The sequence below is a fragment of the Uloborus diversus genome, chromosome 5 (genome assembly GCF_026930045.1).
Source record: "Uloborus diversus isolate 005 chromosome 5, Udiv.v.3.1, whole genome shotgun sequence".
NCBI classification, from domain to species: domain Eukaryota; kingdom Metazoa; phylum Arthropoda; class Arachnida; order Araneae; family Uloboridae; genus Uloborus; species Uloborus diversus.
In genome coordinates, this window is record NC_072735.1 from 118,967,911 (window position 1) to 118,989,999 (window position 22,089).

A 22,089-nucleotide genomic window follows, 5' to 3' on the forward strand; every position below is an offset into this window, starting at 1 on the left:
GCGTAATTTTAATTCGCTTTTTGATTATCATAACGTGGAAACACGGTACAAAGATGCGCCAAAAAGCATCATTTGTGACGTCATCTAGACCACGCCCTGTTTGAAAAATCGGATATTTTAAAAAAATAATTAAAAAATCACGGTTGGGAAAACGAAATAATTTTCTGGGTTCATGTTATTTTTTTTACTTATTGTATCAATTTCAGTGACTAAAAGTACTACTTTTGACTGAAGGAAACAACCCCGTTGTGCCAAGATATTAACCTAATGCATAAAAGCGAATGCTTTCGTTGTCAAAATATTCTCTGATTATCAAATTCAATTGAAACCTCTTTTTAATAGTATATCACGTTTCAGATAAAAACCGGAAGCAATAGGGTCACTATAGGGGGAGGGGGTGGACCTTTTCTGTGGTTTGTGTCACTTAAAATGGATTTAAGTTTGTAAAGAATACAAATATACTTTAATACTACTAGTGGTGCTCAACTTACGGCCCGCGGGCCAAATGTTTCCCGCGTAGCCTATCCATGTGACCCGTTGTTATGTTTAATGTAACCAACAACCCGTTGTTATATTTAATGTAACCGTTGTTATATTTAATGTAAGTAATCCTGCTCTCCAATCGAAAAATTTATTCTAGAATCTTTTAAAACAATCGACAGTTATTATTTGGTATTGCGAATAATTGTTTCAAATTTGAAGCCAAGTATATTATTAGAAACTTGTTTCTAAAAGACAGATGGAAATTTCGCATTAATAAAATAAGTATGTAATAATGACAACAACAATTCCTGGTTTGTAATTTTCTTTCCTTTCAAACGCTTTCCCATGTTATTATCTTTTAAAAAAATATTGAAATAAATTTTAATTTTATTCTTGCTCTGGCCAGCGAGATTAATTTTACTTTTAGATGCAGTCTTCGGATAAAGAAAGATTGGACACCACGGATATATATGTAGATAGAGTAGATCGGGCACGTTTACGCATGGGGCACGTTTACGCAGTGCCCTTTTTTTCAAAACGAATTATAACTGGAGAGACAACAGTCATAACAGATTGATGCTGCTCCCTAGCAAATATCCTCAGAAGTTTTTGAGCATCAGTCGAGCTTCGGTCTAGCAGACAGAAAGAATAATCTGTTTTCTACCAAGTCAAATAAGTTTTGAGTTGAACGTTTAGAAGCTTCTTGTGAACAAATAATACTTCGTTAAGAAAGAACAAATATATAAAAATTAGCAGAATTTCATCCTTTTTTGAGAATTGTATTTGTATGAACTGAAATGTTATTGAATTTTTTTGCACGGTAAAAATAAATCCAAACTCGGCTACGGGCACGGGGCAAGTTTACGCGTTGACGTCTGAACATCTTTAAATGCACGTTCTTACTGTGTCTTACTTCTTAAACGTGCCCTGATATTTTTTTTTTTTTTGCTCTAAACTGTCTTAACACTTTTTAGTATTTTCAGGCTATTTAGTTTTGAAAATCACCATTTAATTTTTAATTGAGTTACAAATTCGTATCTTATAGCTTACAATCATGTAGTACTGTCTTCATGCCCGTTCTTCTTTTACTTTATATATTCTATTCAGTCTGTAATAAATTTGCTTTATTTTAACGATGGTAAGACATTATGTTCAAAACACTAACAGAACCACGTTAGGTGTCAAAATAAATATGAGTAAACGTGCACCGTGTCTAGGGCAAGTTTACGCAACTGACTTGGACTGAAAAATAAATTTATTAATGGATAAAAACAAAAACTGTGAGCAACAACTGAATATACCAATTTTGACTCCATTACTGCTTTATAAAACCGCATAGTCTAAAATTTCCTAAGTTAAAACATAAAATTTAGAAATTTCATTGAAAAAAAATCCTTGTAAATGTGCCCCGGTCTACCCTACAAAATTTTTAATTGTATGAACATCACACAATACATTCATAATAGACGGAGAGCCCAGGGCCGCCAGACCTGACCAGACCTAACTTATTTTCTAAGTAACAAAATGTGTAGAACAGAATAGAGTTAGCATGTACTTTCAACATACGCGTGTTTATTAACTTTTTCCGCGGGCCAATTTGCAGGTACTGGGTACTGAATGTACGCAAAAACAGTGCTAAACTAAGTTATTTTCTAAGTCTCAATTTTTATATTGTGATACCCAGGGAACTATTCCAAGGCATTTTGTAAGCTGCCAAACCAATCGCATGGACCAAACATCCCGCCAGACACAGTTAAATCAACCTACCAAACTACCAGATACGTCCCGTGGGCACTAATGGCTACCAGTGGCGCAACCTTACCTATTTTCTAAGTCTCAATTTTTATATAATAATACGCATCGAACTATTCCAAAGCGTTTTGTAAGCTGCCAGACCAATCGCATGGGTCAAACATACCGCCAGACACAGTTAAAGCAACCTTCCAAACTACCAGACACTTCCGTGGGCACTAATGGCCGCAAGTGACATAACCTTACTTATTTTTAGGTCTCAATTTTTATATTATGATATTGTGCAGCTCTGGCTAGTTAAGCTATGACCTTGACTATATTTACCGGTTTCAGGGGAATTTAGTGAAAAATAGACGTGTTATTGACTCGGATTTTAATGGGAATATTTTTAAAAAACTACTAAGAAAGTTTCTCAACTCAACTTAGCGCCAATCACCCCTCCCTATTTTACGAAACAGAGGTAAACATTGTCAGAGTCGGAGCTCAACTTGCCAGAGCCGCACAATACTCAGGGAACTATTCCAAAACATTTTGTAAGCAGCCAGACCATGTATGAGCAAAACATCCTGCCAGATACAGTTGAAATGTCGCTGTGAGTACGAGCGCGTGAAAAAAATAAGTCAAGTTATCGCTGTTTTTGCTTACATTCAGTATCCCGTACCTGAAATTTGACCCGGGTCTAAGTTAGCAGGCATAAGGGGGGACCTGATTAAAAAACGTGAAATGTGGAGAAAATGTAGATTCGGGGGACGTAAAATCGGGGTTTCTCTGAAATCCTATTCCATGTCTTTTTTTTACTAGGTTTTCTGCTTTAACAATATTGCTTTTTGAAAGCAGACGATATTTTCCAGTGCTTAAGCGCAAGAATAATAGCATTGCGCTCGTACTCAGAGCGACGTTTTAACTGTGTCTGGCGGGGTGTTTGGCCCATACGATTGGTCTGGCTGCTTACAAAATGTTTTGGAATAGTTCCCTGAGTATCATTATATAAAAATTGAGACTTAGAAAAAAAGTAAGGTTGCGCCACTGGCAGCCATTAATGCCCACGGGACGTGCCTGGTAGTTTGGTAGGTTGTTTTAACTGTGCCTATGGCGGGATGCTTGACCCATACGATTGGTCTGGAAGCTTACAAAATGCTTTGCAATAATTCCCTGAGTATCATCATATAAAAATTGAGACTTAGAAAATAAGTAAGGTTGCGCCACTGGAAGCCATTAGTGCCCTCGGAACGTATCTGGTAGTTTGGTAGGTTGTATTAACTGTGTCTGGCGGGATGTTTGGCCCATACGATTGGTCTGGCAGCTTACAAAATGCTTTGGAATATTCCCTGAATATCATCATATAAAAATTGAGACTTAGAAAACAAGTAAGGTTGCGCCACTGGAAGCCATTAGTGCCCACGGGACATATCTGGTAGTTTGGTAGGTTGTTTTAACTGTGTCTGGCGGGATGTTTGGCCCATACGATTGGTCTGGCAGCTTACAAAATGCCTTGGAATAGTTCCCTTGGAATAGGTATCATAATATAAAAATTGAGACTTAGAAAATAACTTAGTTTAGCACTTTTTTGCGTACATTCAGTACCCAGTACCTGCAAATTGGCCCGCGGACCAAGTTAATAAACACGTGTATGTTGAAAGTACACGCTAACTCTATTCTGTCCTACACATTTTGTTACTTAGAAAATAACTTAGGTCTGGCGACCCTGGGTTCTTTGACTATAACTCATATCTGTTTTATGTAGTTCTACGAATCAAAAGTACCATTTCAAAAACCAGTTGCCATTTTGTCAGTTTGAGATCGGCGTACGCTGGGTATCGCACTCTGTGTCGCACGCTACCTGCGTGCTGCAAATACAGGTAGTTTTCGCTGCTTGAATTTTTACCCGACTGTGCGTGCGCGACACAAAGGAGGGTAATGTGTTTATAAGTATATGTATGTATGTATGTTTGTTCCTATGTGGCGTTCTGCAAGCTAAACACCTTGGCCAATTTTGGTAATTCCTACTTCAATCGATTTGTCTTAACCTTGGGAGTGTCCCTAAACACATGACAGTAATCAAAATTCACCATATCAACAACCAGTTGCCATATTTTGTCAGTTTGGGATCGGCACACGTTGGGTGTTGCATACTGTGTCGCACGCAGGTAGTGTGCGGCAAATGCAGGTAGTTTTCCCTGAAATTTTTTTGTTTACTAAGTTTACTAATTGGGATCTCAGTGGCCGAGTGATCTAAGCGATTGCTTCTCCCACTTGAGGCGATGGGTCAAGACACCCTCGCTCTGGATGTAATTTCCCCTCTGTCTCATGAAAATTCTTTCATGTGTTCTTTATTTGTATTCTGTACAGTAATAAAAAGTATATTATGCGTAACGAAGGCAAGACACTCAGATTGTAGTCCTCATCAAAATAAACCCGTGCAATAAGCACCCAAGAGAAAGAAAGTCTACTAATTCGATTTTCATCTCTAACATGTTGCATTTGTTTTTGCCTTAATTCAAGGGACTGAATTTTCGAGGGGGGGGGGGGTTCCGATTTCGTGTCATCATGTTATACAGGCTGTTTATATAGCTGTGCTGTGATTGACTTAAGTTCGCGCATTTTTGCCGAAGCTTACGCACATGTTGCTTTAAGAGGAGTTAGGTCCGTAGAGGGACTAATTATCAGTAGTTTAGACCACCGCAAGTTGCTTAACAGACCTCACGATATAAAAAAAAAACCCTCTCAATGAAATGACAAGATTGCGAAATGTACCATATCATAATCATGATAGCTAAGTCAATGAAAATTAACTAAAAAGTGTCAAATAAAAAAATATTAAATAAAAAGGAAAAACCCCGACTGCGTAAAAACCGAAAAAACTAAAAAGAAAAATGTATAAGCCCAGTAGTTTAGAATGTTATTAAGTACTACTGAATAACTACACCGTTGAAATAGTTTTATAACCGTACGCAGATAAGACAAATCATAAATTCAAAAGCAGAATAGAAGAATCAACAGTCGGGGCTCATTCAAATTTTACGGGGATCCTTGAATCAGAAAGGAATGGGCCCCGACTGTTGATTCTTCTATTCTGCTTTTGAATTTATGATTTGTCTTATCTGTGTACGGTTATAAAACTATTTCAACGGTGTAGTTATTCAGTAGTACTTAATAACATTCTAAACTACTGGACTTATACATTTTTCTTTTTAGTTTTTTCGGTTTTTACGCAGTCGGGTTTTTTGTTTTTATTTAATAATTTTTTATTAATTTTCGGTATTCATTTAATTATTTTATTTATTTTTGAATCTTTTTACTTTCTTATATATCTAATATATAGAAGAAAGTATTGGATTCGAGCAAATTTTCGAATTTTGACGGATTCGAACGTTTTGAGGTGTGTTGAGTCCATTTCGACTATTTTTGGAAAATTTCTGTCTGTGTGTGTGTGTGTGTGTGTCACGTCTGTGTGTGACCAGTTTTTTTTGGCCGCTCTAAAGCAAAAACTACAGCATGAAATCGAACGAAATTTGGTACACATATGTGTCCCTATGTGAAATTGTGCCCATTGGTTTTTGGCGCGAATTCCTCCAAGGGGGGGGGGGGTGGAGCAATGGGACGTTTTTTGAGTTACGCGTGCTTGCTATTCCTCAGGAAGTAACTGGCGGAATCAAACAAAATTTGGCCCATATGTTGCCATTAACAGGAACAGGTGATGATTTCATTTTGGTGTCAATAACTCAAACGGGGGTTGAGCTATAGAACATTTTTTATCGTCAATTGTGACTGCTGTATCTCAAGAAATAATGAACGGAATGAAAGAAAAATATATCGGCAAGTAGCCCTTAGTGGGTATAAGAGCTGATTTTATTTTGGTGTCAACAGCTAAAAAGGGGCGCAATCGCCCGTTATTTTTTTCCATTGGGAGTGCCCTATCTCAAGAAGTAATGCTACGTTCTGGTTGAAATTTGGAATATATGTGAATCCATATGTAAACAGGCTTTGGTTCAATTTTGACGCCAATCGCTATAAGAGGTGTTTTTTTTTTTTTTTTTGCGAATAAAAGTAGCTTTATTAATGCAACAATAAGAAAGATAAATCGTAATAGATTGTCGTCTGCGTATTTCTCCTGATTTTAATTGTATGGAAATGATCGGAAATATCGCAATGGTTTAAAATTTTTAACTGCTGCCATCTTATGTTTGTTAACAAATAAAATATTTGTAATTAATTCAAGCAAGGCTTTTAAAATAACTTTCAATTTTCACTCTTTGCTTTGCTTTTGCAATTCGCAACTCCAACGAACTATAGGGGGCACTGCAGTCACTGTCTAATGGCGGACGAAAAAACTAAAACAAACGCACGTGGTAACGAAGAAAAGGCTAAAATTGTTGTGATTTTTGTTCGTAGGCATGATTTTTTTGTTTTATCCTTTTTAAATCAATATTCTAAGTCCTGAGGATATTTTGGCCCACGTAGAAAGAGATTAGAATTCAAGAAGCAGTACTAAACGTCATTAATGCAAACTACGTAGTTCGTAGTTCTAAGCAGCCATTTCCTCGATGTTGAATTCGATATTTATCAATTCTTGATAAAACTAAATAATAATTGTGGCCTGACAAGAATAACAATTAATGCTAGAAAATTTAATATGACATTACAAATTATTATCAAAAGAAAATGATACTTCTTTGCCTTGCTTGGCTAGCGCTTATTGTTTTGCATTTGTAGCTGAGTCATTTCTCTCAAATTCCCGAATCGGTTAATTTAAAATTTTTCTGTTTCGATGTTTCTAATTTCTGAGTTACGATTTAATTATGTCATGTTATGCAAATCATCAACAAAATTCTCACGGAAAAATGGTAGTAGTTTTCTTTTCAGTTGAATGACCATTATTTCTTTTAACTTATCGAATTCTGTAATCTTACTGCCATTTAATTCCACTCATGATAAAAATTAAAAATGGTTTAACTAAAAACGCGAAATCTCGCCAAGGTTACTTTGCTCGCACAATACTAAAACTATAACCCTAAACAAATTTGGCGAAACCTTTCAACTGAGAATAAAAGGAATAAAGTAAATTATTTCTCGGTTAAACATTTTTCATTTTGTTGTTTGTTCTACGATAATATATTCAAGAAAATATTTTGCATACTGTCCATTCCTACTGAATGCTGCTGTAAAATATGGTTAGTTTAATTAATTTAAGATTAATATAAAAAAAACCATATTCTTACAAATTCATGCAAAACAATAAATTTTTTTACCTTGTATAACGTTATCCAAGTTTGTTAATCCAGAGTTTTCGCTTTAACCATTGTTCAATCAACTCACATTTTAGAAGGAAATAAGGAAAACTAACATTATTCTGAGAAGCTCGAGAGTACTATACTAAGGGACGAAACAATTTCTGTAGCTGAAAACTACAGAAATCGAACTAAGACACATCGATTACGTTAATAAATACTCAGAACAAACTGCCTGTGTTTACTTCAACAGACTAGACCTCAAGATTCAGAAATTTTTCAAGTGGCCAATGGCCACTAGACTCAAACAACTTGGTGGCCACCAGTTTTACCGGGTTTCGAAAACAGCGCTTTGGTACGAGAATTGGGGGGGGGGGGGACATCTATTTGTATTTTTTGAAACAAATATTATGAAAGTGATGCTTATAAGATATAGTTTATAGAAATATAGTTTTTTCGTACTATTTTTAATGATGTATAGGATTTTTAATGAAATACAGGATTTTGAGACAACATGGAACATTGATTATGGCAAAGGAATGGTAAAATGGGGGGGGGGGGGGGGTCTTTGTGCAGTTAAAAACAAGTTGCCTGTTCAAGTTTTAAATTAATTAATTTGTCTTCCTATTTTGACGATTTTCAGAATAAAGGCTGTTTGAGTTAATTGGGAATCAAATAGGATCGGAACGACCTTTGAGGGTTTATGTAAAAAAAACATACATTTTGGTGTGTTTTTTTAAAGAACCAAAATTTGCATAATATTTTCATACTTTCAGAACAAGATTTAAAGCAAAACATAAAACTGTTTTAGAAAAAGAATTTGAAAAAAGTACAGGGTTCATACACTTTCGGTTAAAAAAAATTCCCTGACTTTTCCAGGTTTTCCAGCTATTTTTTAGAAAATTCCAGGTTACTCGTTTCATTCAAAATTAAGCTTAAGTAACAATATTTTCAAAATAGTCAAAATCGTTCAAAGTAGCAATGCGTAAGACTAAAACTTCTCCACTTGTAAAATAATAAAAAAAAACCTGGATTTAAAAAAAAAAAAAAAATTCTATCACAATGTTTTTTTTTTAACATTTTGTTTAAAATTGTTTTTATTTGTTTACTGTTTGTTAAAAACAAAGTACTTTCAACTTATTTTAACGTTTCTTTGATGCCACATATCATGCATATTAGCGTTTTGCTGTAATCGGCACCAATCTTTCTCCGCTTTTGGTTTACGATTCTTCTTTTTACTTTCTTTTTAGTATGTAACACAAAACATATTGAGCAAAGTACAAAGCTATTTCTCAGTATAAATATGATTAACTTGTTGCATCAATGGGCGTACCATATAATGCATTCTAACAAAAGTCAACATCCGTCGATCATTAGGCCAATGCCAATAATCAGTTTTGTTGTTTTTTCCTTTTGCATATAAAGGATGCTTGCATTAAAATTAAAAAATTTCTTTTTTGCACATTTACTTTCAATAGACTTTCAATAGACATTGAGATAAACATCTAATTATGTTCTTGTAAGTTTTTGTCTACTTCCATCTCGCAAACGACCAAATATGGCGACTAAGTAAAAAATTTAAGACAATGAGTAGATTTTTAAATTTGTAGCATAAAAGTAGTTATAAATAATAATTTATCCTTAAAAAACTACAATTAATACAAAATAGCCAGTTTTTAGCTCATAAGAGTCTAAATCAATGAGAATTTCAAAAAATGTCCTGGAGATAAAATTTCGCATTTTTCCAGAAAATAATTACGAATTACACGGAAAAAAAGGGCACATTTTGTGTTTTTATCAATACTTTGCTTGCAGTAAATATCCAATGCCAGTTTCGGAAACTTAGGCACTTAAAAAGTCTTGTGTACTGCCATCTTGGGAATGCCCAAATATGGCGGCTACGACAAAAATTAAGAAATAATTTTTTGAATTTGTCGCTGAAAACAATTTAAAAATAATAAATCTTCATGAAACTACAATTCAGTTGAAAAGTTTTTAGCACATTTGCGTCCAAGGCAATGAGGATAAGATTAAGTTTTAAGAACAAAATTTTTCATTTCTCAAGAAAATTACATATTTAAAATAAAATTTAAAAAAAAAAAAGTTGCAGCACATTTTGCATTGTTTTCAATAGTTTGCAGTTAAAGAAAACATCCAACTTTGCTTTGTTTATGGAAACTTAGGCATTTAAGCATCGTGTCTACTTTTATCTTATGAATGACCAAAAATGGCGACTACGTCCAATTCGTAGCTGAAAAGACTTTTCGATTAAAAAAAGATTTTCCCAATTGACCCTACCATTTGCAGGCTTGTGTTTTAGAAGGAGGAAAATGTTCTTCTCCAGTTAAATTTGTGCATAATTCCTGTTCACCCTAGGATTTTTTTCTTTGGAACTGTTTATTGGCAAATATGGCGTCCACGGAAGTTTTTTTGGTCGCCTTTTTTATTTTATTGCAAGCGTCATTTTGCCTCAAAACTTTTACACTTTTTTTTTTTTTTCAGGAAACATCGATAAAAATGAAGATTAGAACTCAAAATACAAAATTCCCTGGGAAAAAATTGGAAAAAAAAAATTTTGGGGGGCAAAATTTGAAATTTCCCTGACATTTTTAACTATGTCACGATGCAAAAAAAAAAAAAGATTAAATTTAATATTCCATTTGAGCAACTAAACTAAAAACGTGAAAAGGTAATTACTTTGAAGGCATAATCAAAGTTAATCTGAAATATAATCTAAAATATAATGATTCTTTCTTGAAATCATGATTATAGTACGCTAATTACTTGAAAAACAAAGAGTCAAGACAAAGGAGCAAACGCTATGATCTTGTGCAAATGGCTTCCTAATTCACTGTATTCTTGCTTACTTTACATGGCCTGAATCGCGTAAGAAGAACATTCAAGCAACGTAAAATAACCAACATACAGGAAGGCAGTGAGAAAGAACATGCAAGGTTTGTAAAATAAACAACATTCAGTCGGAGTACGGTCTCTGTCGGTGAATCCTTATTGTACTGATGCATCTGTGGAATGGTGTGGAATTCTTTTCTTGGGATCAAAAATGAAAATAACCATCCAAAAAAGTTGGCGACTGTAGAAATTTTTTGAGGTCGCCAATTTTGAAAACTGAGTTGCCACGTGGCGAGTGGCGACCGTAAATCTTGACCTTTACAACAGACACACATGGAACGCAACGTGGCAAAGTTTTAGTTTTTCCGGCAGTTTTGTAAATCACCGCAAGGTAGCGTATTCGAGCGCTGGAGTTGCGAATAACTCAGACATTGGGATGGTCGACAAGTTTTTGAATGTTTAGTTTTGTTTTTGTTGGGAATATTCGCAACTCCAGAGCTCGAATACGCTACCTTGCTGATATTTACAAAACTGCCGAAAAAACTAAAACATTGCGTCCCACGTGTTCATTTTGGGCAAAATAAACAGTTTGTTATGTGTATTTGTTTTATTTTAATAAAAGTTTGGAATTTTTATCGCTAAAATATCGCGCCAACTTAACTTTATTGCTCTGCAAAAGCTGTCATATCGGTGGAAAAGTTTCGCCAAAAATCTTTTTATAGGGTTATGGTTTTAAAATTGTGCGAAAGAATAATGTATCTTGACAAGATTTCACATATCAGTTAAATCATTTCCATGACGAATGAATTAAATGCATGATGATTTCTTTTGATATCCAATCATATAGTCATAGAAATAAATTATCTAGTGTTAAATGTTACTCTTGACAGTCTGTCACGTATGTGCACTATGTGACAAAAATGTCAACAAATGCCGGAAATGTCACAAAAATGTCAACAAATGCCGGAAATGTCACGAAACTGGACATAATATGTACTACTAATGTATAGAAAAAACGGTACAAAATGAAAATGTTGTTCGAAGCGAACCAAAAATTTATGAATTCCGAATTCAACATCGTGAAAATGACTGCTTCAGAACAACTTACTGTGTGTTCTGCATTAATTTTTTACTTTCGTAATACTTTTTGATTTCTAATCTCATTCTACATGGGTCAGAATAACTAAAAGACTTTGAAAAATCTTTTCAAGTGAATAAAGAACAAAAAATCATGCATGCGAACAAAAAATTCTCTCATTTCCTAAGTTTAGAAGCAATTTATACGTTACAGCGTGCGTTTGTTTTAGTTTTTTCATCCGCCATTAGACAGTGATTGCTGCGCCCCCTATAGTTTGTTGGAGTTGCGAATTGCTTCCTCGTCAAGCATGGGGAGGGATCAGAAAAAAAAGAAAAATATAGAAGAAAGTTTCGTAATGGCCACAACATACTAGTTCTTTTTTGCTTTGTTTTTAACGATATTTTAAAGATGCATTAAGCTTCTTGTTATCTCTTTTTTTCTCTTCCTCATACTTTTACGGGAAAGTAGGCTAAAATTTGAACCCATATTGTAATATTTTGTTGTAAGTCAACACCTATTTTTGTTATTATAAAATCATAAGGCTCTAGTTATTCACATTTAAATACTAATCGAGGCTTACTAATATTCAAGGCAGCATTTATTTAATTATATTTTATTTTAAATGTTTCGTTATATTAGTGGTCACGTGCATGCAGGAAAAAGTGAAAAATAATTTTGATAAAATAAATTATTACTTTATTCTATTAAAATTACTATTTTTGCCTTTAATTTTAATAGAATAAATATGGGCTTTTAAAAGTGTTCTTAAGATACAGAGATCGTACTGAGTTCCCAAAAGGAGATGACTTTAAACAGGCTTGAAGTATATCTGTAAGCGCTCATCTATGGAACCACTGGAATTTTTTTTTTTTTAATCATCAGCAAATGCGACGATGACACCTCTCATTATGTTGTCTTAACATTTTAATTCTTTTAGAGTTCTATCCACAGCTTCAATATTCAAACAGTGGCTCATCAAACAACCGTCCTGCATTATGGGGCTGACCTCTTGAAGACGCTTTGCAAATGGACCATTTTTTTTTCTTATAAAAGGCACGGAGTCTTTCTGAAGGGAGACATTCAAAGTAGTTTATATCTAGAGTAGTCAGTAACTAAGTAAAATTGCTGCAATTTAGTAAAAGAAAGGAAAAAAACTTGCACCTTAGTGTGCTTGTTGATCTTGACCAGTGGTAAATATGTTAAACTTTTTTCAGTTCCACCGGGTATGCCGATAAACATTACTTTGCATTCTGGTATCATAGACAAGTCGCTGATAGGCTACTAATTCGGTTCCGTAATTAGAAACGTACTTATTCAGTAAGTTGCAATCATGTATCAATCTTGTTATAGAAACGTTTTCGTTTATTATCTGCGGCGCTGGCAAACAAAACTCAACCATAGACCCTTTGCTTCATACAATCATGGTTTTATCTGTTTTTTCTTTTTTTTTCTGTTTTTTTACACTCTCCTTGCAATGTGTCGTCACAAAAATTTTTTGTAAATGTTCGCTATAAAGAAAAAGATCAAAAAGTTGATTTTATAGTAAAAGTGTTACAAAAAATTCTCTGAGTTTAGGATTGGAGTTTGAAAGTTGTATGCATTAAGTAAGGTTTGCTTCAAAGGGTCTATTCCTCTAAAAGTCCAAGGAACCGCGAAAATTTAAAAAAAGAATTCTTTAAAAAAAATCCGATAAGCAAGTAGGATGAATATGAGATATTCTGATAAGAGGTGAGTTTTTCTCAATCCCGGGACGTCGCTCAACCTCTTGTACTCGTTTTTGTCGGAAAAAACTTGTTTTTTTTTTTTTTTTTTCACTTTTTTGTTTTTTTAATTTCTTTCGGACGGGATATTTGAAAGCTAGTATTTCGTTTCATACGCGTAGATACTGACATTATGAAGAATAATTCTCCAAATCATTTTTATTTCTTTTTTTCATCTTGTTTGGTAATTTCTTTCGTATTGTATGTTCTTTGTTCGTAAATGTTGAAGCTCTTAACTGAAAATAAATGGAAACTGCATGCAATTACTCTTTGACTTAAAAACTTTCTAAACTAAATGCAACTTATGTGAATTCATTAGCACGTGTTTTTTTATTTTGGTTTTCGTATGCACATAATACCTGAAGTAATGAATGCAAAATTACAACTTTTAGAAGCACGGCCACACATTCAGATAAAGCTATTGATGGTTCTTAAGCTGACAACGTTCCTTTTCTCTACCTTAGCATGTCACTCGAAGAGGACTGTTTACCAGACATACATTTTAAATCAGGATTTGTTTTTACTTATATAAGAACAAAACAGTACTAACTTACTGGTAGCGAAGATAACTTATTAGTTTTAAAATTTTATATAAAGACATATGTTCATAATTTATAGCCCACCATACCCAGTAAAAATGCACCTTTAATATAGTGTAAGAATTTTTCAAATAGGTTCAGTGGTTTCGGAGATTACCCGGAACACATAAACATATAAAATCCGCTCTCTCTCTCTTTATAATATTAGTACAGATGTCACGCTGCAAGAATGTGCCTTTCATACAAAAAAGGAGTTTTTTGAATAGGTGCAGTGGTTCTGGAGATTACCTGGTACATATAAACATGCAAAAATCCGCCATCCGCCCTCTCTCTCTTTATAATATTAGTATAGATACTTGTATGCATAATTTATAGCCTGTGCCACTCTGCAAGAATGTACCTTTCTTGCAATGAATGATGTTTTTGAAAAAGTGCAGTGATTCCGGCGATTACCCGGAACATATAAACAAACATGCAAGGTAAACCCTTTCTCTTTATAATATTAGTATAGATGAAAACACCTCAAAGGATAGCCTGAAATGCATGCAAAATTAGAACTTTTAGAATCACAGATTAGTATTGGCTATCTGCATTAATTGAGTTCAAAAGCTTATTTGCTTGAAGCGAATGTCAGTTACATTTCTTTTAAGTAAATTTTTGTGTAAAAACACTCTGCGATTCTGAATGGTTTGCAATGTCCACGGTGAATGGAATGCCATAAACCTTATACTCTACAATTTCACATACATGTTAAAGTTTGACGGTTCTTATGCTGACCTCGTGCACTTTTTTTTCTTTGAGTCGTTTCCATCCCTCAGCGTCAATCAAAGAGAAACTTCAACGATTTTGTGAGTGAAAAGGTGAGACAATCGGCGCTTGTGTTTACATTTATAAGAACAAAACATTGCGAAACATAAACTGGTGGCGTAGACAAACTACTGGTTTAAAAAAATAGAATAAATACATATATGCATAATTTATAGCTTATGTCACTCAGTGCACCTTTCATATACTGAAAGAATTTTTCAAATAGCTGCAATGGGTCCAGAGATTATCTTAAACATATAAACACACAATAATCCCGTCTCACTCTTTATAATATTAGTATAGATTTATTTAACTTATTTTCTTTTTCGTTTACTATTTTATTCATTCACTTATTTTTTCTCATTTATGAACTCATTTCATCTAATTATTTATTCGTTTATTGCTTCATTTTCTTTTCATTAATTCATACATTCTTTTATTTACTCACGTATTTGATCAAAAATATTTTTTTATTATCAAATCAAAAATTGATCATAAGAAATATTTTATTTTTCATTTTGCCCCACGAAATTTCCACATTTTTCTGAGGTATACAAATTTACTGCCAAAAATGAAAAATAATGTTTCAATGCAAGTATTATTTTTGATACATTGCTCTTTCTTTATGCACAGTAATTTTCGAAACAAATTTCCAATTCGTTCATTTTGAAAAAAAAGTAAGTTATCTTAACGAGTTCACTTTGCCTCATATTCCCCTAATTGACAAACTCTTTCCTTAAAAAATAAGTTGTCATCCAGGAGAAAAAAAGAAAAAAAAAATTACAAAACAGCTACTTACTCTTGAAAATCCTCAGAGTATGAGGTTGCTTTAAGCAAATGCATTCGATGTATTTTCTTCTAATACATAGCATCCCAGGCTAGTCATGCTGATCTTGTTTACTTTGATAATATCAAAATTAAACTCAAGGACTTCGTTACATTTTTGCTTTCTCGAATTAATCGGACAATGCTGTGGGGGGGGGGGGAGGTAAAATGCAATTATTTGCAGAAATGAATTTTTGATACATTTAAAGAATCGCGTTTTGGATCCCATAGCAACAGTAGGGGAATGTTGGAACTTGATGTTTTTTTTTCTTTTCTTTTTGTGCTTTATTTTCAGCGGAAACAAATAAGCAAACTTGTTCAATAAAGCAAATATACGATAGATAGCAAAATTGAAAAAAAGGGGGGGGGGGGGGATTGCAGATACTGCGCTTTATCTTCCAACGGCAGAATACTCTAGAACGGTTTTCACTGTAGAGACATTATTTCGGCGGTGAAAGAAGCGTTAAATATATGGGATCAAGTTTCACAAATCCGAAAATACTGCTTCGAATGCGGAAAACACAAATTTCTGAAACATTAAATAAATGCAAAAGTTTTGGATAATTTTATTTATTTATTTTTTAACCTATCTCTTGGTACATTTTCTTTCTTTTCTCTTTTCTTAACGTTGGTGAGCTTGTTCAATAAAACAATGTTTAATAGATAGCAAAAAAAAAAAAAAAAAGAAAAGAAAAAAAAGGAAAGAAAGAAAAGCGACAAATTTGCAGATACTGTGCTTTATCTTCCCACGGTAGATTATTCTGTAGAACGGTTTTCACTGTAGAGATATTATTTCGGCGGTGAAACAAGCGTTAAATATATGGGATCAAGTTCTACAAATCTAAAAATTTTACTTTGAATAAGGAAAAAAACAATTTTCTAAAACATTAAATGTGTGCAAAAAGTTTGGATAAGTTGATTTACTAATTTTTTAACTTATCGCTCGGTTTATTCTCTTTTTCTTATTTACGTTGGTGAGAGGTTGAATAATTTCAACGACTTTTTTTCTTTTTTAAAAATTTCTTCCCATAGCAATGTCTTGAATTCGTTCAATGTGTCTTCTCTCACTATGAGATTTCTAGTACGAGTATTCAAATTGATTTTTCCTCAGTGAGAATTATAAAGTATGTTCAAAGGGATATTCAAAATATGTCTTAAGTCATTGGCTGACATTTTTTTACGTTTCGAAAAAAAATATTTACGCGCTTAATCTTGTGGATGTTGCCAAATCGTACACTTGTCTTGTTTTTTATATCACTTCTTACTATTATTACTTCCTTTTACAAAAAAAGGAAGTATTGTATTCGCGAAAAAAAAATTTCTCTCAAAAATCGACCTTAATTTCCATTTTGCTCACCCCCGAATGAATGTTGAGTTTTTTTTTTTTTTTTCGAATCGACCACACGTGGATAAGTGCCTAAGAATGCATATACACGCGAAATATCCATTTTGACGATTCCCGAGATAGTTACAACGAGTTTTCTCGTGACGTCTGTATGTACGTATGTATGTATGTGCGTATATGCGGATGTGCGTATGTATGTCGCATTACTCAAGAACGGTATGTCCTAGAAAGTTTAAATTTGGTACGTAGACTCCTGTGGAGTCTAGTTGTGCACCTCCCCTTTTGGTTGCATTCGGGTCTTTCTAAGGCGGTCTTTTGCCCTTTTTGTGGGGAAATCATTGTTAATTTTGGTGTAAACTCAATTGGTGTTACAATTTGGCGGACACTTGGCGATATATCGCCAAGTCTTGTCGCCAACTTGGCGACAAATTTGGCGGTTTTTTTCTTTAAATCTACTTTCAATTTGGCCACTGTTGGTGATATTTCGAGAGTAAACTATTGAATCACATTAAAATTACCAATAATGGGAAAATGACATTAAATTGGAGTAAAAGGAAGTCATGTGAGGCACACATCAGCTCGTTTTTTAGTGCAACCGGAATACAACTGAAAAAGTTGGGGACTACTGATTACTCTTGGAATCAAATGTGTTCCAATCTATCTGAACTATATGCCATCATATACAGTGGTGGACAAAATTATAGACTCAATTTTTTTTATTTTGTTTCAATTGCAACATGACTCAGTTTAAATTATTTTCATTGAAGTAAAGATGAATAGTTGAAGAAATAGTTCTAAAATTAGTACATCTTATCACTTTAATTAAAAAATTCATAAAATTAGAAAATTTGCAAATTTAATATTTTATCATTACGTGAAACCTGGACAAAAAGATAAACTCAAAGGTAAAAAATCCAGAATTACGAGAAAGTTTCGTTCCAAAAGGTTAATTTAACGCCATAGAATGAATAAATGTTGCCATCAGTGATTGCTAAAAGTTTGGTTTTTGGAAATTTATGAGAAACATATAAATGCACTGCTGGACAAAATTATAAACTCATTTTTTTTTTCATTTTTTAAATCATAATTTAACTTAGTTAAAAAAATTTTTGTTCCAGTAAAGATAAATAACTCTTTTAGCATGGTAAAGCAGAATTGGCATTTCTTAGTGGAAGATAGAACGCTGAAGATTACCAATTAATACTGGAAGATCATCTCTTACCTTTTGCTCATCTGATTCCTGGAGGTAACTGGTCATTTTAGCAAGATAACGCGAAAAAGTACAAAACAACACACAGCGAAAAGTACAAAAGAATGGTTCAAGCGCTGGGGTATCAAAGTAATCTAATGGAAAGCTCGTAGTCCGGATCTTAATCCGATTGAAAATCTTTGGGGGACCACGGTTCGCAAAGTTTATCATGATCGGCACCAGTACCAAACCATAGGGGAATTAAAAAGGGCAATATTTTTAGCATGGAACCATATGCCACTGCAGCTGTTGGAAAGGCTTGTGAAATCTACATGCCCATTCGCATATTCGAGGCAATTCAGAAAACTGGGAGCCCAACTCTTTTTTAAAAGTTTGTAGTTTACACTAATGGCTAGATTTAATGCAGTGTTAGTTTTTAAAACATTTCAAATATTGATTTTTTTTGAAAATTTATCCATGTTAATAGCAAAATTATATTTTCCTAAATCTACGCTTTTGTTTTACTGAAGTAATTGCAAATTTAACTTAATTAAACTCAAAAAAATTTAAATTTTGTTAGCTTATAATTGTGTTTATGCAGTATTGTAAGTTTGTAATTTTGTAATTCAGCATTGGTTCATTTTTGGACATTAAATGATTAAGTATTTGAGTAAAATTCTACCAAACTTCAGAGTTTCTTACTTTTGTGAGCTGATACTTTTGTCCAGGTTTCATGTATTATAAAGATATTAAAGTTGAGATTTTTTTAATTAAATTATTTATTTCATAAAGTTTATGAGTTATACTGAATTCAGTACTATTTAGTCAGTTATTTATCTTTACTGGAACAAAAAGTTTTTTAACTGAGTTAAATTATGATTGAAAAAAAGAAAAAAAAGTGAGTTTATAATTTTGTCCAGGGGTGCATTTATATGTTTCTCATTAATTTCCAAAAACCAAACTTTTAGCAATCACTGATGGCAACATTTATTCATTCTATGGCGTTAAATTAACATTTTGGAACGAAACTTTCTTATATTCCTGGATTGTTTACCTCTGAGTTTATACTTTTGTCCAGGTTTCATGTAATGATAATATATTAAATTTGCAAATTATCTAATTTTATGAATTTTTTAATGTAATTGATAAGATGTACTAATTTTAGAATTATTTTTTCAACTATTCATCTTTACTTCAATGAAAATAATTTAAACTGAGTCATGTTGTAATCGAAACAAAAGAAAAAAAAATTGAGTCTACACTTTTGTCCACCACTGTATGAGGCAGTGAGAAGCAAAGGGTTGCAAGTGGACATTTTCAAGTTTTGAGTAAATCGCGTTCAAAGATAACATCCTAGTTAGGCTTTTATTGATTTTTTTTTTATAAATTATATTGTACAGCAGCACCTACCAATGCTACTAGTACTATCTCTTTCCCTAACACAGAGGAGAAGTTCCCCTACTATTTGTAAAGATTATCTCCAAATATTTAATTTTGCCACTTACATCTCTTTGCTTTTCATTGCTTCATATATATAAAAAAGTAATTTAAAAATTGGGCATTTTTAACACAGCTGGTACATTTTAGTGCTCTCAGTTCACTTTTGGATGATGTGGAAACAAAATATGATGATATACGAATTGTAAGAGAAGAATTTACTCCTTGGAATGAGAAACGAATCGATGCAACGGAAGAAGAAGATGAACTTGTAAGTAGCAATCTGAAGCACTTCCCTTAGATATTTTGTGAGTCATTTTTTGCTTATCTGTAAAATCTAAAGTTGGGAACTATATTTTTTTTAAAGATTTTATCATCTACCTTATTTTTTTCAATTATTATTATTGATAATTACTAATTAAAATCCCGTTTTTTCATGTTCAACTAGAATTTCGTTGAGAATTAATGAACTCAGTTTTCTCACATCAGCATGAATTTTGTTGTATATGATCACTCAATCATCGGTTTTTTTACAGTAAATTCTTTGATAGGTTACAAAAATAATGTTAATTAATGCCATTATCAATATTTATTTGGTTATGAAAAGTAATACAATATTTTTTTTCAATCTATAAAACCATTTACAGTAGGAATACACTCGCCAGATAAAAATTTCTTCAGATCAGTTTTAAAATACTCAAAATCCATGCAGTTATGTTTAGAGTCCAACAAATAATGTTTTAACTTCCATGTTCCTCCTGAGTTTGTCGAAATTGAACACTTTGGTGCTGGCCATTGCAGATAGATTTTTTGAATTACTCCTTGCCAAGTACAAGCAGGATAGTTCAAAGGAGTTATTGGTCAACTGCAGAGCTTAATGTAAACGCATGCTATAGAAAAGTAGTGGACAAACTACGGCTTGCGGATCACATCCGGCCCGCGAAGATGATCCGTGAAGCTTGTTGTTTTGTTTAATGTTATAAATTAAAAAGCACAATTAATGACAATGTTACAAATTTGACGTCAGATCTGAGAAGCTGATACATAAATTAAAAGAAAAATATTGGTGATAACAACAATTGTTGGTATTTTCCTTTCCTTTTCCATATTTTACCATGTTTATCAGAACTTTTTTAAACATTTCGAAATTATATATGTATTTTGACCCATGAGAATCATTTTAATATGAGATGAAGCTCGCGGGAACAAACGGTTGGGCACCACTGCTATAGAAAATCCCTACTTCCGATACTAAGCCAAGTCATTGCATTTCCTCTGTATGAGTGCTCTTGATGTCAACTATACATAGGGTAGACCGAGGCACGGTTACGCGGATTTTTTTCTACGAATTTTCTAATTTTTATGTTTTAACTTAGGAAATTTTAGGGTATCGTGGTTTTATGAAACAGTTGATGAAGTCAAAATTTGTATATTCAGTTGTTGTTCAGCTTGTGTTTTTAACCGTAAAAAAAAAAAAAAAAAAAAAAAAAAAATTGAGTCCAAGTCGGTTGCGTAAATTTGCCCCGAACACGGGGCAAGTTTACGCATATTAAAAGTGATACCAAGGCGTAAATGAAACATATATTTAACGAAATTTAAAGGTTTTGTTTCTCCTTAAACACTTTAAAAATGAGAAAATTACAAATCATTAATAAAAGCACATTTCATAGACTAAATTAAAGCCGTATGGCTTACTGCTAATTAAAAACAGAAACTATTTAATCATCTTCATCATTACTGTTCGGTTCTACTAACAAAAATAAAGTACTTCTCTTCAGAAATTTGCATGGGACCACGGTTTGACATTTTTAGGACAATGAATCCTGTCTTGTCCTTTTTTGGATTGGTTGCGTGCTTTCAAAAGTAGATACATGCACAATTTTATACTTCGTTATCAGAATCGTTCACTAATTTTCTTTTTACAGAGTGTACTAACTTTTTTCTAACGTTTCTCCTAACTTTTTAAATCATGATTTTAAGATTTTAACTACTTAGAAACGGTTTTACTTAAGATCAGGGCCTGATTACCGCATAGCAATCTAGGCCTGGACCTCGGTCCCCATTTTATTAAGGGCCCCCAAATTACTTAAAAAATTATGCATAGCATTATGACTGTACGAAAAATACCTTTTTAAGATATACTAAAAAAAAATAATAAATTGTAAATTGAAAAAAGAAAAACTTTTTAAAAGTAGAATTTTTATTCATTTTTCCAGTAGCGAATTTACCAGGTCACAATTATGAGGGTCCCCGAAGGGGATTCATAAATGCATAGATTAAATGATTTGCATAGTTCTGGGACAGACAAAGAAGCCCCCAAATATTCATTCCTACAGGCCCCAAACCTGTAAATCAACCACTGCATTCCGCTATAAATTCTTTAAGGCACCTCCAAATTATTTTGAGCATAGGGCCTCACTTTTAGCTAGCCGGACTCTGCTGAAGGCTACAGCCAAGCTCAGTCAGAAGGTTATAATTCGATCGTTTAAATTTATTAGTGAAAGAAGCAGATGATTAAATTTTAGCCCAGAAGGCAGAATCTCAATTAAGTTTTTTAAGCTCTTCGATTCTGATGCAAACCTTCTAACCCAAAATTAACTACATCAACTGGGTTTTACGCATTTGAAACAGCTTAACCAAGATCGGTTGTTACGTTTGCAAAAGGGTAAATAATTTTATTTTTAGAGGGTGATTATACTACTGATCTATAAATTGATCATAGGACTACATCAATGGGTCGTCTCTTTGTATTTGGTATGTATATTTTTATTTGCAATTAATCATCCTATCAACTGC

General features: G+C 33.2%; 1 protein-coding gene across 1 annotated transcript in view; it reads left to right on the forward strand.

Moving 5' to 3' along the window:
* LOC129222549 (uncharacterized) overlaps nt 1-22,089 on the forward strand; it is a 44,778-nt gene that overhangs the window by 12,121 nt on the left and 10,568 nt on the right. The window contains exon 6 of the mRNA XM_054857062.1: nt 19,444-19,564. Coding sequence (XP_054713037.1) covers nt 19,444-19,564 — 121 coding nt within the window. The remainder of the gene's footprint in view (nt 1-19,443; nt 19,565-22,089) is intronic.